Here is a 16,811-nt window from a genome sequence, read left to right on the forward strand (position 1 = left end):
ACACATAGTCGACGCCCGTCGATTGACGATGTGAATCTATGTTGTCGAGGCAGTGTGGTCGGTTTCAGCCGATATCGATTGACGGCCGTGTGGACATGGACATACATAGCTAAAGAGAAGTATCTGTAGGTATTTGAGAAGCAAATGAGCTGAACATAAACGCTCAACTCTTGCCTTTATTTCACAAGGAGTACATAGGGCTGAATGTAAATTCAGCATTAGAATAAAAGTTATTGAAGCATAAGAGATAGAAATTCATTCATCTTTTTCTCTACAACCCTGGAGACAACATCTCTCTACTCTACATTTTGAAATATCAATGAAGTAGGAAAGTAGAAACCAAACTTTGAGTGAAAGATTAAAGCATAATGTACCTACCTACCTACTCATCTACATATATTCGCATAGAAGAAATTGGAACTTGTCATTATTTTAGACCAGCACCGCCGCGCCGGTCATAATTCATTGCAAAGGTACAGCTTGAGTTGCACCTTTGTCCTGTAGATGTAGGTATTATTAAAATCATTCTAGATTGAACAAGCATTACAAAAAAAAAAAAAAAAAAAAAAAAAAAAAAAAAAAAACAAATAAATCAGAATGATTTGTGGAAATGGAGCGGACATCATGATTCAGAAGCTTAAGATGTTCATCAAGGGGAGACAGATGCTACTAGAGAATCCAATGAACTCATTTACACCCATTGATTCTTATAAATCAGAATGATTTGTGGAAATGGAGCGGGCATCATGATTCAGAAGCTTAAGATGTTCATCAAGGGGAGACAGATGCTACTAGAGAATCCAATGAACTCATTTACACCCATTGATTCTGGCATTAGAATTACAAATGATAATAATGAGCAAAGGTACGGTTGTAGAGAATGAGGTGGGGTCAATGAAGAGCTGGAGGTTGGAAATGTACGAGTACAATTATTCCATTTGCTAGGGATGATACCATCCGAAATTCTTCTTCAAGAGAAAGAAATTATTTATTATCCTGCCACTTCTAGTCTGATCTCCACTTTTGAGCCTTATCCAGATTCTCCCTCCATTTTTATTCATTTCTATTCTTGCAACTTTCTTTTCCACATGTGTATGTACACTCTGTAGCCCTGTCTCTCATCTCTTCTCTGCCAGACTGCATTAATGTATAGGTACTAAACTTCTTTCTTGAATAATTAATTAAATAAAAAAATCACCTAATCTGGTACGACCTAATCATTCATTTCTATTCTTGCAACTTTCTTTTCCACATGTGTATGTACACTCTGTAGCCCTGTCTCTCATCTCTTCTTTGCCAGACTGCATTAATGTATAGGTACTAAACTTCTTTCTTGAATAATTAATTAAATAAAAAAATCACCTAATCTGGTACGACCTAATCTACATGAACTACAAGGTATCACGAAGGCTAGGAATGAGCATCTTCTTATTCGCGCTAGTGAGGTACAATTTTCAGAACAAGATTGGCTACAGGTAATATGAAATGTGAACTAGATCTAGTGTAAAGTTCCAGTGCAGATGGTAGATGGTAGGCAAAACTTTTAGACTTGGCAGAGTCAACTGGAATCAATGAGCATCTTCTTATTCGCGCTAGTGAGGTACAATTTTCAGAACAAGATTGGCTACAGGTAATCTGAAATGTGAACTAGATCTAGTGTAAAGTTCCAGTGCAGATGGTAGATGGTAGGCAAAACTTTTAGACTTGGCAGAGTCAACTGGAATTTAATCTAAATGTATATAATATGTACTTCCAGTTAATTTATTTATTATCTATATCTAATACATATTATATTATTCTACAGGGTGTTTCTGTTTCATGAAGGCAGCAATAATTTTCAACCTTATAATTGAGGAACTTATTTCATGTGACATGAAGTTTAGTATCTGATGTGTAATTATCTTCAATGAAACGGCAGTGACGACGAAGAGGTAAAACTGGTTGCATGACGAATTTCGATTGAAAAATCCAGAGCAAAAAAGTTTGTATGAGAGTATTTAGGTTTTGCTTGTGGCAAGGTTAGGTTAATTACTAGCATGGCTTAAGTCCGCCGCCTCAACACTGTCTGGGATGATTGCAGACTTGATTGATTGAAATAATTTTGATTCTTTCAAATGGTGATTTCTCAAAGTGAAGTAAAATAACTTCTTCGTACACCCACTGGCAACTGGTTAGATGCTCTCTAATGGTTTTTTATACCATGATGTGTATGCATTTATTAATCCACCAGTGTAACTTTGACATGATAGAGTTATACTCATCACTGCATACTGCATACTTGATTATACTGATAGACGCAGCATTACTTCATCAGGACTACCAGTGCTCATTGGGTAAATACGGTGAACTTCTCCTAAGAATCTAGAATAGCATAGAATACTACTCGGGTCAACTGGGTGTGACTGCAAAGTCCCTGTGCTCTATTCTACTCCCTAAAATCTAAATCTAATCTAAATCATGATTTCTTTGTGGTGAAGCTGAGAGCTTCTTCACATTTTTTGTGGATATCACAGCATTTCTAAGAGCCTCCTTTACCATTTATGACATATCATATAATTTTTCTTTTTACTCTGGTAATGCCGCTGGTTGCTACTCGATTAAAGTAGGTAGCTACTCAATTGTCCTCACGAGGCTGAGTGCACCCCGAACTCCAAGCACAGAGCCGAAAAAAACCTCGGCTCCGCCGGGAATCGAACCCGGACTTGCTGCGTGCAAGCCTAGTGTGATACCCACTCGGCCACGGAGGTTGCCGTATTCTAGGTGTACTTTCCTTTCGGGAAACTGACCATTGCTTCATTCAATTTACAATAGGATTCATGGTGGATTTCATTAACCTTCTTTCCAGCCTCAAACAGCCCGTTAGCTTAACAGCCTTGTTAAGCCAATACAAATTAAATGGAACTTAACTGGCTGTTAGCTTTGCCGTATTCTAGGCGTAGGTACTTTCCTTTCGGGAAACTGACCATTGCTTCATTCAATTTACAATAGGATTCATGGTGGATTTCACCAACCTTCTTTCCAGCCTCAAACAGCCCGTTAGCTTAACAGCCTTGTTAAGCCAATACAGATTAAATGGAACTTAACTGGCTGTTAGCTCGACAGGAGTTCTAATAACTGAATAAATATTGGTGAAATCCAACATCAGTTTACAATGGAGCATTGGTCAATTAGGACATACGTGACAGGACATGTAATATCCTTCTCGGAGGAAAAAGCAGATTTAAATGAATATGATTTAAGAAAATTCAGTTTTCCAGAATGCATTTGAAGCATTCCTCCATTTCGAAGTACATAGATAATTATAGTAAAGACAAAGGTAATTAGAAGTGGGTACTTACCTCAACAAATAATAAGATTGAAGAAATGTTCGATGTCTTGTTCATATCGTCATGATTAGGATTCTTTTCCATAATACAGCAGATAGAATTCGGAACAACTTCTTCGTACACCCACTGGCAACTGGTTAGATGCTCTCTAATGGTTTTTTATATCATGATGTGTGCATGCATTTATTAATCCACCAATGTAACTTTGACATGATAGAGTTATACTCATCACTACATACTGCATACTTGATTATACTGATAGACGCAGCATTACTTCATCAGGACTACCAGTGCTCATTGGGTAAATATGGTGAACTTCTCCTAAGAATCTAGAATACTACTCGGGTCAACCGGGTGTGACTGCAAAGTCCCTGTGCCATATTCTACTCACTAAAATCTAAATCTAATCTAAATCATGATTTCTTTGTAATGAAGCTGAGAGCTTCTTCACAATTTTTGTGGATATCACAGCATTTCTAAGAGCCTCCTTTACCATTTATGACATATCATATAATTTTTCTTTTTACTCTGGTAATGCCGCTGGTTGCTACTCGATTAAAGTAGGTAGCTACTCAATTGTCCTCACGAGGCTGAGTGCACCCCGAACTCCAAGCACAGAGCCGAAAAAAACCTCGGCCCCGCCGGGAATCGAACCCGGACTTCCTGCGTGCAAGCCTAGTGTGATACCCACTCGGCCACGGAGGTTGCCGTATTCTAGGCGTAGGTACTTTCCTTTCGGGAAACTGACCATTGCTTCATTCAATTTACAATAGGATTCATGGTGGATTTCACCAACCTTCTTTCCAGCCTCAAACAGCCCGTTAGCTTAACAGCCTTGTTAAGCCAATACAGATTAAATGGAACTTAACTGGCTGTTAGCTCGACAGGAGTTCTAATAACTGAATAAATATTGGTGAAATCCAACATCAGTTTACAATGGAGCATTGGTCAATTAGGACATACGTGACAGGACATGTAATATCCTTCTCGGAGGAAAAAGCAGATTTAAATGAATATGATTTAAGAAAATTCAGTTTTCCAGAATGCATTTGAAGCATTCCTCCATTTCGAAGTACATAGATAATTATAGTAAAGACAAAGGTAATTAGAAGTGGGTACTTACCTCAACAAATAATAAGATTGAAGAAATGTTCGATGTCTTGTTCATATCGTCATGATTAGGATTCTTTTCCATAATACAGCAGATAGAATTCGGAAGGTGGGATCGCGTTTGTTTTATCCACACTCAGTCACACTGTATAAGATCAATGTAAATTACAACTGCTCTCAACATAGATCATGCTTGGCCAGAATAATACGTTGTTAAAGAAGATCATAGCTTCCAGGCTATGATATACAGCCTCCAACCATACCTCTTGAGCGGACCAGAGTCCCTCGTTCTCAGGCTACAAAAAATATATGTGTAACTTTATTTATTATGAAATGTCACATTTAAATAAAATCTTCGAGGATATTGTAGATATTTAATACCTACCGTTATACCTACGTATGCCTACCTATCTATGCATCGTGCTATGATATCTTTCATGTTGAAAATGTCAATTTTATGTCTGTAAACTCCTGTGGCAAAAGCAAAAGCTTGTATGACTTTGACAGAAAGCTAATCAAGAAAATTATTATTTCTTTATCAGATGATTCTCGAAGAGACACATGTTACTAAGAATCAAGCATTTTTCATCCGGATATCAGATCTTCGTAGTTCTTGGTCAACTTGTCCGTTGATTACCCCCTTTTAAATATTGTGATGCAAGTAATAGATGTTTTTTTTTTATTTATTTATTTCTTTTTTTATTAAGGGCTTTAACAGCTAGCCACTTGCGTGGTCATTCGCCCTGGTTCCGAGTTGGTATTATATTAATTTATATGCATCGATACGCTTAAGGTAAGTGAAGAGGGATTCGATGACATCGGGTTCGTCGCCCAGGTTTGGTTGGGGGAGGAGGGATGTACGAGCAGGGGCTAGTACAGGACATTCCAGGATGTGAGTAATAGATGTTTGTCTGAGGAAAACCAACAGATAATGTTCGTGACTTTAGACCCCAGTTCTAGTCTAGTCAATTTTCCTACACTAACTTATCCTTGGCACGGAATTCACTTTACATCTTTCATCAGAACTAAAGAGTCTACCTTGAAGCAATATCTGTTTACCATATTTTAATTATAATGCGTAGAAGAGCCATGTATGAACAACATAGGTAGTTTTTGCGCTGAGAAGTTCGTGTTGGGGAAATATGGAAGATCTTGAAATTCTTGAACTACAAGGCAGAATGAGGTTGACATCATAGTCGTCATTCTCAACATCCCAAAGATCTTAACTGTTCATAACGACGACCTCTAAGATGAAGTCCTTGTATGACATTGACAGAAAGCTAATCAAGAAAATTGTTATTTCCTTATCAGATGATTCTAGAAGAGACACATGTTACTAAGAATCAAGCATTTTTCATCCGGATATCAGATCTTCGTAGTTCTTGGTTAACTTGTCCGTTGATTACCTACCCCCTTTTAAATATTGTGATGCAAGTAATAGATGTTTGTCTGAGGAAAACCAACAGATAATGTTCGTGACTTTAGACCCCAGTTCTAGTCTAGTCAATTTTCCTACACTAACTTATCCTTGGCACGGAATTCACTTTACATCTTTCATCAGAACTAAAGAGTCTACCTTGAAGCAATATCTGTTTACCATATTTTAATTATAATGCGTAGAAGAGCCACGTATGAACAACATAGGTAGTTTTTGCGCTTAGAAGTTCGTGTTGGGGAAATATGGAAGATCTTGAAATTCTTGAACTGCAAGGCAGAATGAGGTTGACATCATAGTCGTCATTCTCAACATCCCAAAGATCTTAACTGTTCATAACGACGACCTCTAAGATGAAGTGCAGATTTAGCACTTTTTTTCCTGCAGCATGAATGTGGAAATGGACAAGATCAGATATAATTTTGTTGAACACTTTTATTAAAAGCTAAAAAAAATTAAATAATAATATAAAGATAACGAGACATAAAATAAAACTAATAATAGATAACACAAAAGAAAAATTTAAGTATACAAAACAAATAAACGCAGGCCGGGCCTTTGAAACCTTTTGGAAAAAATTTAAACGTAAAAGTTAAGGCACTTAAAAGTAAGGGACAGGAAGAGAAGAAATGGTAACTCGGGGGAGTGTATCGTGCATGCCGTATACATGACTAGCTCATCTAGTACGATCATTCCATAGGGTGGTCGAAAACCATCATCAGTATAAGCAGAGATCACACATTTTGTAAATAGCGCCTGGTCCAAAATTCTTTTCAGTTGAATCTTTTTCTGACAAGAAAGTCACATTTAATCAAAGGAAACAGGGACAAAGTGATAGAAATCCGGTTAGATCCAACTTTTTTTTGAACTTGGAACTACATAATAGTATTACAATGATGTTGCGATTTCTGCTATGATGTAGGATTTCGGACCACTCTTCAAGATCATTTCAAATTAGTGCGATCATTCCTAACTAATACGATCGTCAGGTATTTGTCACAGGATCCGGCGTTTTCTCTCTCGTACTCTCAGGAACATCTTTGGTGCGAGGAGGATGAGGAACTGCATGGGTTGAACCCAGACTTGATGTTGAGGATCTGGAGGAATAATTGTCTTTCTCACTCGGGCTGAGAATTTCCTTTTTACTATTTATATTATTATTGTTTTCTGCATCTTCTTGATGCGGCAGGTAGTAGTTATAATTTGCGCGGCTCAGTGAAGATACCCTCTGCACAAGACGATTACCATCTGCACTAACCTTACCCATAAAAGATCTAATTTCTTCAAAATAGGAATCATCATTTAAAATACCCGAAGGAGGCCGACATCTGTTATGAATCATAGACGGACTTGGTATGCCTCCGTTTCTATCGTCTAGAATAGTGGGTCCATCCGCTTCATGCTTCTTCAGATGTCGATCCAAATTTGTTTGCTGACCGAAACATCGATCACACAAAGGACACTTGAACGGTTTCTCTTTGTTGTGGATATTTCTCACATGCCGTTGCAAGTTAGATGAGATACTGAAAGATCTTTCGCAATACTTGCACTTGTAGGGTTGCTCCCCTGTATGTGTCCGCAAATGACGAGTGAGATTTGCAGAACGTGGAAATACTTTGCCGCAAAACTTGCAGGCATATCGATCTTTTGGTTTTCCCGTATTATTTGATATTGATTCTTGGAACTGTTTAGGAGAATTGGCTAAAGGTGGCAGTTGACTTCTTATCAAATCAATAGTGGGAGATTGAATAGGGTGTCCATTCAATAAACCTGAATTAATAAAGGGGTAGGCTGGTCGTCCTGGGTATCCCGGAGGACTATTCATGGAATAGGGCAGTGGTAACCGGGGTACTTTGTCACGGGCTCTATACATAGCTTCTAGCATGACTGGATGGGGAAACAATACCGGATATGTACTTAAAGATCTAGATTTTATATTAGGTGGGGAACTCCGATCATCATCCTGCACTTGTAGCTCATCTTTTGTACTTGCTGGAGAGGATCTGTAGTTCACTTCTAAATTTTCAGATGGTGTTGGAGATCTTAATATCAAATTCCGGTTTTCATCTTCCATATTTCTACTTAAAAATACTTTCTTATGATCAACTCTGAGATCAAGAGGTTGTTCTTCATGTCTCTCACTGTCAGGACTGGAGGGCGGTTTCCCTGCAGGTGACATGTGAGGTCCATTGTGGGATCTGGTTGTGTTCTGAGATAAATCGAACGGCATCTCTTCTGAAGGCTGCTCTTGTGACTCGGATACTCTGATTGATAACGGGTAGACAGAAGCTTGTTTAGGTGAACTATGACCAGTGTTGGGCATTACCATCTTTCTAGGACTTGAATCCTTCTCTCGCATATTGTTTATCAAAGGCAGTGGAGAGACCCGCGGGTAGTAGCAGTACCACGCCAGCGAGGAATCCACCACACTCATCACCTGAAACAAGAGCAAACAAAAAATATCATCAGGACATTTCTCAAACAAAATTAAAGGACTACTTAGTAAATTTGCTTTATCAGATGGAATATTTTACATTATAGGTAGGTATGTACCATCTACAAAAATAAAATGGGTACTCATAAGTGTATAAAAAAACATCAAAAGTAGTGATTGATTTCAAATACTGAAGTTTACGATTTATTTATTTATTTTGATATGTTTCACCAAACCTATAAAACACTATCTTTCTGATTTTTCGAATAATATATGTAATCCAGACAAAACTGGACCGTTATCATTAATCCAACCAAACAATTTTATTGAATCGCAATAAAATATTGGGTTCTTTTTTATAGTTCTTATTTGTGGGTTGTTTTGAATTCAGTATGGTAAATAATGATATATTGGCGAATTTCTCTTCAAGTTGCGAGATGTGTACTTCATTCATCATTAGTTATTTTGGAAGTTTTTTTTCTTCTATACCTTGATTTTTTACTTAACGATTCCTAAGTATATGGCTTTGGTCATTAAAGTTACAAAACATACGTAGGTATATCTAGGTACATAGGAATACATTTTTCCGTTAAATGATTATTCAAATGGTTGACAGACGACAAAATTGAAGATTTCATCTTCAATTCGGGGGTTTATTGTACAGATAGCAATACCATTAGGATGAGGATATGGCCCACACAGACTACAAGATTGTTTATCGCTTCTCATTTGGGTGAAAACGAACTTAATTATTCAAATGGTTGACAGACGACAAAATTGAAGATTTCATCTTCAATTCGGGGGTTTATTTTACAGATAGCAATACCATTAGGATGAGGATATGGCCCACACAGACTACAAGATTGTTTATCGCTTCTCATTTGGGTGAAAACGAACTTGATTAATGGGTAAAATTCTGTTTGTTGATACTCAAACATATCATTCTTGGAAACATAATAGGTAGGTTGACTTGGATAAAATTGGCAAAAAAATGCTATGAAGACCAAGAGGAAAAAATAAACAAGCTATGTATGAATAAAAAAAAAAGTTCATTGAGGCCCAAAATCAATCAAAACCTTGGTCCTAACTTACTAATGACACTACTGAACAAGACTTCAGTATCAGATTAAAACAAAATAAACATACAAATTGGTCGACTGAAACAAATTAGGCAACGGAAAGATTCAAAGCCCTGTTTGAATTTCTGTACCCTATGAGTATATAGCGTGTGAAAAATCCACCTTGACAAATAATTGGGTTTATTGGAAGCCTATTGCTGCTGTTTGTGTGCTATCTATTTCTTTGTTTAATAATTATTTTATTTTGTTCAAGAGGTCAGATTTTGTGACTTTACCGACAGAGTTGTCTTTTCAACTCACAAATCAAGCTAAATATTCACGATTTATAAACCGATAACTGTGCATATTTCAGGTTTCCACCACTTCTGATTTGGCTCAGATAAATCCCAGAGATATCAAGTTACAAACAGTACACACATTTGCATCAATTAGAAAATGGAAACAAGTGCACCACGTTACTTATAGGTACATGTAATTAAATTTAATCATTTCTAATCACTCCTAGGATCTTGATCAGAGATAATGTAAGCAGTGTTGACGATCTAATTTGATAAGGCTCTTTAACCCTTTTTGGGTATTTCTAAAATTTCTAGGTATTGTAGCTGATAGAAACAAACCAATCCTTTTAGACGTTGATAGTTTCTTAGTAAAATCTAAAACCAGAAACTCATCGGTTGTCCACCCAAAGGTGTTTTCTTTGAATGTTTTCTGGACATTCCCAGTGCTAAGTGTTACCGGAATACCATTTCATTAAAATGAAACGCGAACGACCTTATTCCAATAGGTTTCTCATTTTAAGCTTAATTTCAGTCCCCACAGGATCACAAGGGTTAATCAGCTAGAGAATCATTAACCCGGATAATGTTCAATGTGTTGACCGGATATTTTGCAGGCGTTGAGTAGGAATTTTTCTCAAGCTCTTTATTACTGAAAGTTATGTACCTGAACTACATTCATCAGCTGAGAACCTGCCTGATGGTATACCTACATATGAACGCGTATATGTATATACTAGCTGAATTCCGTCGCTTCGCTCCGGAATCCCGCTAGTTCATCCCGAGGCATGGCCAAACTTGTGGAAAAGGCAAATATAAGATTATACTATTTTAATAAAATTATAGTCAAATAGGATCAATTGCTCAAGCAAAGGTCTGTGAAAATGAATACCAACATTTAATGATTTTAATTTTAAACGGTATTATTTGAAAATTTGGTATTGTTCTATTGATGGTATAACCCCACTCTTCTTCAGTAGGTTTACCCCCTCTTCCTCAATGAAGAAATTTTCTTCAATAAAGAAGGCACAATTTGAAGGAGTAAGTTTTATTATTAATTCAGTAATTCATTAGCATTAGGATCCTTGTTTACCATTAGCACATCTAATGATAATAAAATAATCTGCTGAATTGGTGTGATTAGAAAATCCATTACTGCTGCTTTATCTTATGGTTGAAAATATACCAGAGAAATCTTAACACTCTTATTTCTGATATGCTACTCTGCTACTGTCCAAACTCTAAACGAATCCTAAACAAGCACGTACTAATCCGATCTCTTCTAGTTAAATACCTACTCTGAAACCCAAAATTCAAGAAGTCATTAATTATGTAAATGAAATATAAACATTCAGATTACTATTCACCTAAACTAAATTAATGTCCAAATAATTAGACGTTCAGCTGACAACACAATGGTCCGAGTGGAAAGAGTTTTAACAGCATCACTGATATTCCTACCCCCAAAAAAACACTTCGTGTTAAAAAATTAACGTCAAGAGTTACCCTCCACAAAAAAGTACTGATATAAAAAACTTTCTGCAGGAGTTTACCGATAATCTGTACTTTCTGCACCAGTTTACCAATAATCTGTACTTTCTGCAGGAGTTTACCGATAATCTGTACTTTCTGCACCAGTTTACCAATAATCTGTACTTTCTGCAGGAGTTTACCGATAATCTGTACTTTCTGCACCAGTTTACCGATAATATGTACTTTCTGCACCAGTTTACCGATAATCTGTACTTTCTGCAGCAGTTTACCGATGCAGTTGTGACCTGTAAGGTGATAACGTTACAAAACCGTTCTCAAGTAATTAGGTACTTGATGCACATGACACTGACAGATTGCTTCATATGCATAGTTAGCTCAGAGAGGATGCAGAGGATGCTATCTTTCATTCAAACATCAAGAGTCACACGCTCCACATCTTCAACACTTTGCCTGGTCTCTTCTTTGTTTTAACTTGGGGCCATACGACCAAGTACTTCCCCTCACAATAGTAAAGGTTGTATTTGACTCTGATGGAAATATTGGGATTCTTCAATCTAAAAACTGTAAATTCGGGGAGAAAATCATTGGACGAAAAGATTACGCTATTACGCTAGTTTTATCTGATCACAGTGCAGTCCCAAGAGCTTCTGGCGCATCCAATCCTCTTGTAAATGTATCTAGAATTCCCTTTATTGGTATTACGTTGGTTTGGACAAAATTGGCCCTTGACGCAAAAGCTTTATTTGGACTTACCACAGTTACCTATCATCACTGTGATGCCATGAAAAGCTCCAATATTCACAAGTCCATCTCGGGGAATCTCTTTGAAGGTGTGCTGAGTTTTTTTACTTTCTTTCATCAGCGTCGAACTATTTCAGTAGCACAATATTTTGACATTCAACTTTGTACTTGATTATTTTATGAGTTGTTTATATTGTTACAAAATGATGTAATCTCTCGGTCCCATTGTTTACTTCACTTCTCACCACATTGTCTAGGAGCCCATCCTTTCCCTTTCAATTTATTGTTTGGTGTTAAGGACTTTGAAGAAATTGCTTGGAAAAAAATAGACCTAAACAATTGACCAATAAAGTAAATTCGGTCTATTTGTTTATGTTGTACCCACATTATTCCATTCTATTTCTAAATCCAGCTGATTTTCTTGAATGTTTAGGTGGTGCCTTCATGAGATGTTGAAATAAGAACTTGTGTATTCATTGAGCAACTAAATAAGAAGAGAGGCTCGAGGTTTCATCTTCCTTATGTCAGATTTTCACGATAAAACAGCCGTTTCTTTTGCCGCCAATGAAACGATTCTTCAACGAAGTTTGAAACAACTGAGAAGGGTTCCAAGCAAATGCACAAGCATCTCCCAACAGAATTCTCATGACACCCACGCAAATATGGTACTTCTCTCTTTGAATAGGTACAGTAACATATTCCTCTATGCTCGGAGCTACATTATGAAGATCAGATGAACTGATTAAAGTCGTATGAATGGGTAATGGCTATGACATTAGTATTAGCCGTAACCACATACTGGTCATATGGTGCTAGAGCTACTATACCTACTATTAGAAATACTACCTTATGTAATTGTGTTTAATATCTTGCTAGGAGCTATGTTACTGGTTGCATTATAGTATGTTAATATTCTAGTGGCTAGTGTGATAAAATACTGGAAGGTTTTTCCATAATATCTTTCTAAATACCGCCCTTTTCAGACTACCAGTTCGTGTGTTTATCATTAGTTGTCGATCAGCAGTGGCTGCTAAATCAATGTGTTCCGCGCAAGGTGTCATTGTAAGATTTGTGAGGCGTCTAATCAGATCAACAAGTGGAACGTGCTATTCATATTCATTAAGAGTAGGCAGTGTTGGTACGTCCTTATTTTCCTCCGTTAAGGTTATGGAGAAACAGTTCACTATAAGTATATTATTACTTATTAACTTTGCTCGTTGATCCTAAAATCTTGCGATCATACTAAGAGAATGTTTTCTACTCTTTCGTGCTGTTGAAAAGTACGAATAATTGTGAAATTGGTGCACTCATTAGATTATTTTGTAATTTGTTAATCCCTACTTATTAAGGTCGGTCCCTAATGATGAGACTTTTCTGTAGAAAATATCCAACAGTGAGTATTGCTGAAATGTTTACAGATTCTGTTCCTACGCAACATCAGTCACTTTGTCAAAGTTTCTGCCACTTTGTCTGTCTTCTCATTATGATGATTGAATTGGTCAGCTCAATCCAAGGTCATTTTCCCATTGTTAGGATCATTAAAGTCAAATATTGTATCATTGTTTTGAAATGGTTGTCTATTGTTGAGTGATGAGTCCCCATCACTGTTACAGCTTTACTTTGGCCTCGGGAGCATACTTATTTAAATAATTAGGTGGATATTAGACTTATTTGCACAAACTATGTATATCGTTATGATTAGTCTGCGCTCATTAGTACAAAGAACAAAATTATTCTAAATAAAATACATAATTTTATGTTTTAGCAGATTTTCGGCTATTACCAAGTAAACAGTCAATGTAATCACATAATAATACGAAAATTATCTAGCCCACTCACAAGAACCCAATTAGGTAGTGAAGTACTTATAGGTAGGTACCTAAATACACTATATTTACACAGTTACACACCTCTACCTTAATCTAGTGCAAATCGTATTTTGATAGCACAATTATGGTTGTTAAACTCTGACCACAAATATGTTAAGGAAAATAATAACTCCAATTTATTTGGAACAATCGGATTCATATACTGTCATCAGGATTATTGTGGTAGGTATGCTTTTTTTTTCCTCTTGAAACCACAGACTTCAAAATTTATTCTTTCACATTCACAACTTGACTTCTTGCTAGGAGCTATGTTACTGGTTGCATTATAGTATGTTAATATTCTAGTGGCTAGTGTGATAAAATACTGGAAGGTTTTTCCGTACAGTAACATATTCCTCTATGCTCGGAGCTACATTATGAAGATCAGATGAACTGATTAAAGTCGTATGAATGGGTAATGGCTATGACATTAGTATTAGCCGTAACCACATACTGGTCATATGGTGCTAGAGCTACTATACCTACTATTAGAAATACTACCTTATGTAATTGTGTTTAATATCTTGCTAGGAATTTCCCAGAACACTTGATAGTATATAGGTCCCACCATGGCCTATGCTCTAAAAATGTAAGATAACAGAATTTATTGAGACATATTCATACTCTATATAGTTAAAAGATTTCATAGTTTGAAGCTTTTTTTCCCCAATTCAGTGTGACAGATGAGAAAGCTGTCCATGGTGTAACAAGAGATATAGCGGTAATTTCCCAGAACACTTGATAGTATATAGGTCCCACCATGGCCTATGCTCTAAAAATGTAAGATAACAGAATTTATTGAGACATATTCCTACTCTACATAGTTAAAAGATTTCATAGTTTTGAAGCTTTTTTTTCCCAATTCAGTGTGACAGATGAGAAAGCTGTCCATGGTGTAACAAGAGATATAGCGGGCAAGTCTTCAAGCGACAGTTTTAATTTGGAATCTTTACAAATGAAATTAAATGTTTGACGCAAGCGTGATGAAAAAACACCATTTTTTGTTGGAATGCTCCAAATAACCAAAAGAAACATAATTTTGCAATTAAAAGTTACTTGCGAGCATACATTTCGTAGCTTACTGGGGGCTACAGAACCACCGGAGGACAATCTGCCCATGGATGTACAATGACATAACGTCGTGTCTCTAATTAGAGACCCGACCATCATTACTGGCATTCTTCGTCTTCCCATTTTTAGATCATTATTAATACTCTTTTTTTAATTAATAAAAAAAACTTACCCGACCATCATTACTGGCATTCTTCGTCTTCCCATTTTTAGATCATTATTAATACTCTTTTTTTAATTAATAAAAAAAACTTCATGAAAAGAATATAGGAAGTTTAGGAAGAAAGGGTTGAGAAAGATAGCATTCAGTATGTGATATTATCTCTTTTGCTAGTACAGAATATAGCCAGGTCAATGATTCTCCAAGAAGATTTGTTTAGGTATACATAGGTTTGTACAAGTCTAAATAAGTATCATGTACATTATTGTTCTTCTCCAATAGAGCTCAAATTGACCAAGTCTGATGGAAAGTTGAAGTTTCAATAAAGATGGAACTCGGCCGTGTGATATATTATCCTGAAAGCTCAACTGCCAAGTTCCCTATTACACATCGTAGAGCACACTGACAGGTGGATTATAAACAAACCATGTCCAGAGTCCAGATTAAAACATGAGAATTCCTCAGATAAAACATTTCATTGGAGAGATGCTTAATTGTTAAGTTGTAACTCACTCAGAGATGACGATGTGGAAATTGCTATCACTGTTTCTTGTAAGATCTAGATATTGCCCCTTGCTTACTAGTCCGTTGATTGTGCACAGATATTCCAATAATGTTTCTTCAATAAAGAATAACGATTGTATATTTGCCGCAAGAAAGTTCCCATGTCTATCTCTCCTGCGGAGAATGTAAAACAACAATACAAGTGTTTCCAATGAACATTGTCTTGTGGTCAATACAACACATTGACAACACTGTATCACTTGTTATCTAATCAGATGGTCTAAACCAGAATACCTAGAGTGCTACATGACAAATGGAAACATATAACCCAAAACACCACAAATATCTCACAATAACACAAAACTCACATAAGTGTGTCACTTGGTGTGCAACTATCTGACCATTCAATTCAATAATTTACACAATGACAAATAATGTGTCAGTGAATTTTTTGGAAGTATTCAGAAAGTTGAAAGAGATTAATCATCATAAGACAAATATTACTATATTTGAATTCACTCCAGTAGATTTTATTTCTCTGAATGAATGAAGAGTGTGAAGAAAATCGGGATATACATTTTCAAGGAGTAAAGGATTTAAGAGTTAGACAAAATACAAATATGTTCTCCAATAAAACTTTCGTGACAACTACACGAGGCACAATTCAATAATGATCTAATGCCACTAAAAATTAATATGATAATAAGTCGGTTCCTGTAAATCAGAATTCACAAACATGCTGAGTGGGTAGTGTTTGAATTGAAACATTTACACTTACATACTGTACCTACCAACCTACCGTATGTATTAAAAAAAAAAATATCTTTCTGTTATATAGAACCTTGTAGCCTGTCCAAAGTATCTTTGATGCTCTTCAGCTTAATTACAATTTTATGCAAATGCTTACTATCGCTCAGAATTCCAAGCACAGGTGCTAAATATCGTATTATCGCCCTGTTCTTCGGTATATCTTTGAACATTACTTTTTTCAGCGACAATCAAACTGTTACGATATATTTGTGCATATAAAATGTGCAAATTATTGAATGCAAGCTTTGTATCTACATAAGTCCCATTCAGATTGGACAAGTGTTTCGCATTCGAAGAAAAAAGTTAATGGTGACAAGTGCGCCAAACATATTGCACTACTGCTTTTGTGTAATTGATACTTTGGTCTTATCGAATGTGTATCTTCAGATTGTATCACATCTTCTTCTTTGAGCATCTCTTTTATTTCTATTCCTCACACTCCTTGCCGTTCAAGTCCTACGGTTTAATAATATCTAAGGACATTTTTATCAAGTTAGTGTTTAT

General features: G+C 36.3%; 1 protein-coding gene across 1 annotated transcript in view; it reads right to left on the reverse strand.

Moving 5' to 3' along the window:
• Positions 1-6,351: 6,351 nt before the first annotated feature.
• Positions 6,352-16,811, reverse strand: part of LOC103508921 (MDS1 and EVI1 complex locus protein EVI1-A) — a 166,368-nt gene continuing 155,908 nt past the window's right edge. Inside the window, exon 3 of the mRNA XM_008473537.3 lies at positions 6,352-8,308. Coding sequence (XP_008471759.1) covers positions 6,857-8,305 — 1,449 coding nt within the window. The 5' untranslated portion in view covers positions 8,306-8,308 and the 3' untranslated portion in view covers positions 6,352-6,856. The remainder of the gene's footprint in view (positions 8,309-16,811) is intronic.

The sequence above is a fragment of the Diaphorina citri genome, unplaced genomic scaffold (assembly GCF_000475195.1).
Source record: "Diaphorina citri unplaced genomic scaffold, Diaci psyllid genome assembly version 1.1 scaffold2, whole genome shotgun sequence".
Classification (NCBI taxonomy): domain Eukaryota; kingdom Metazoa; phylum Arthropoda; class Insecta; order Hemiptera; family Psyllidae; genus Diaphorina; species Diaphorina citri.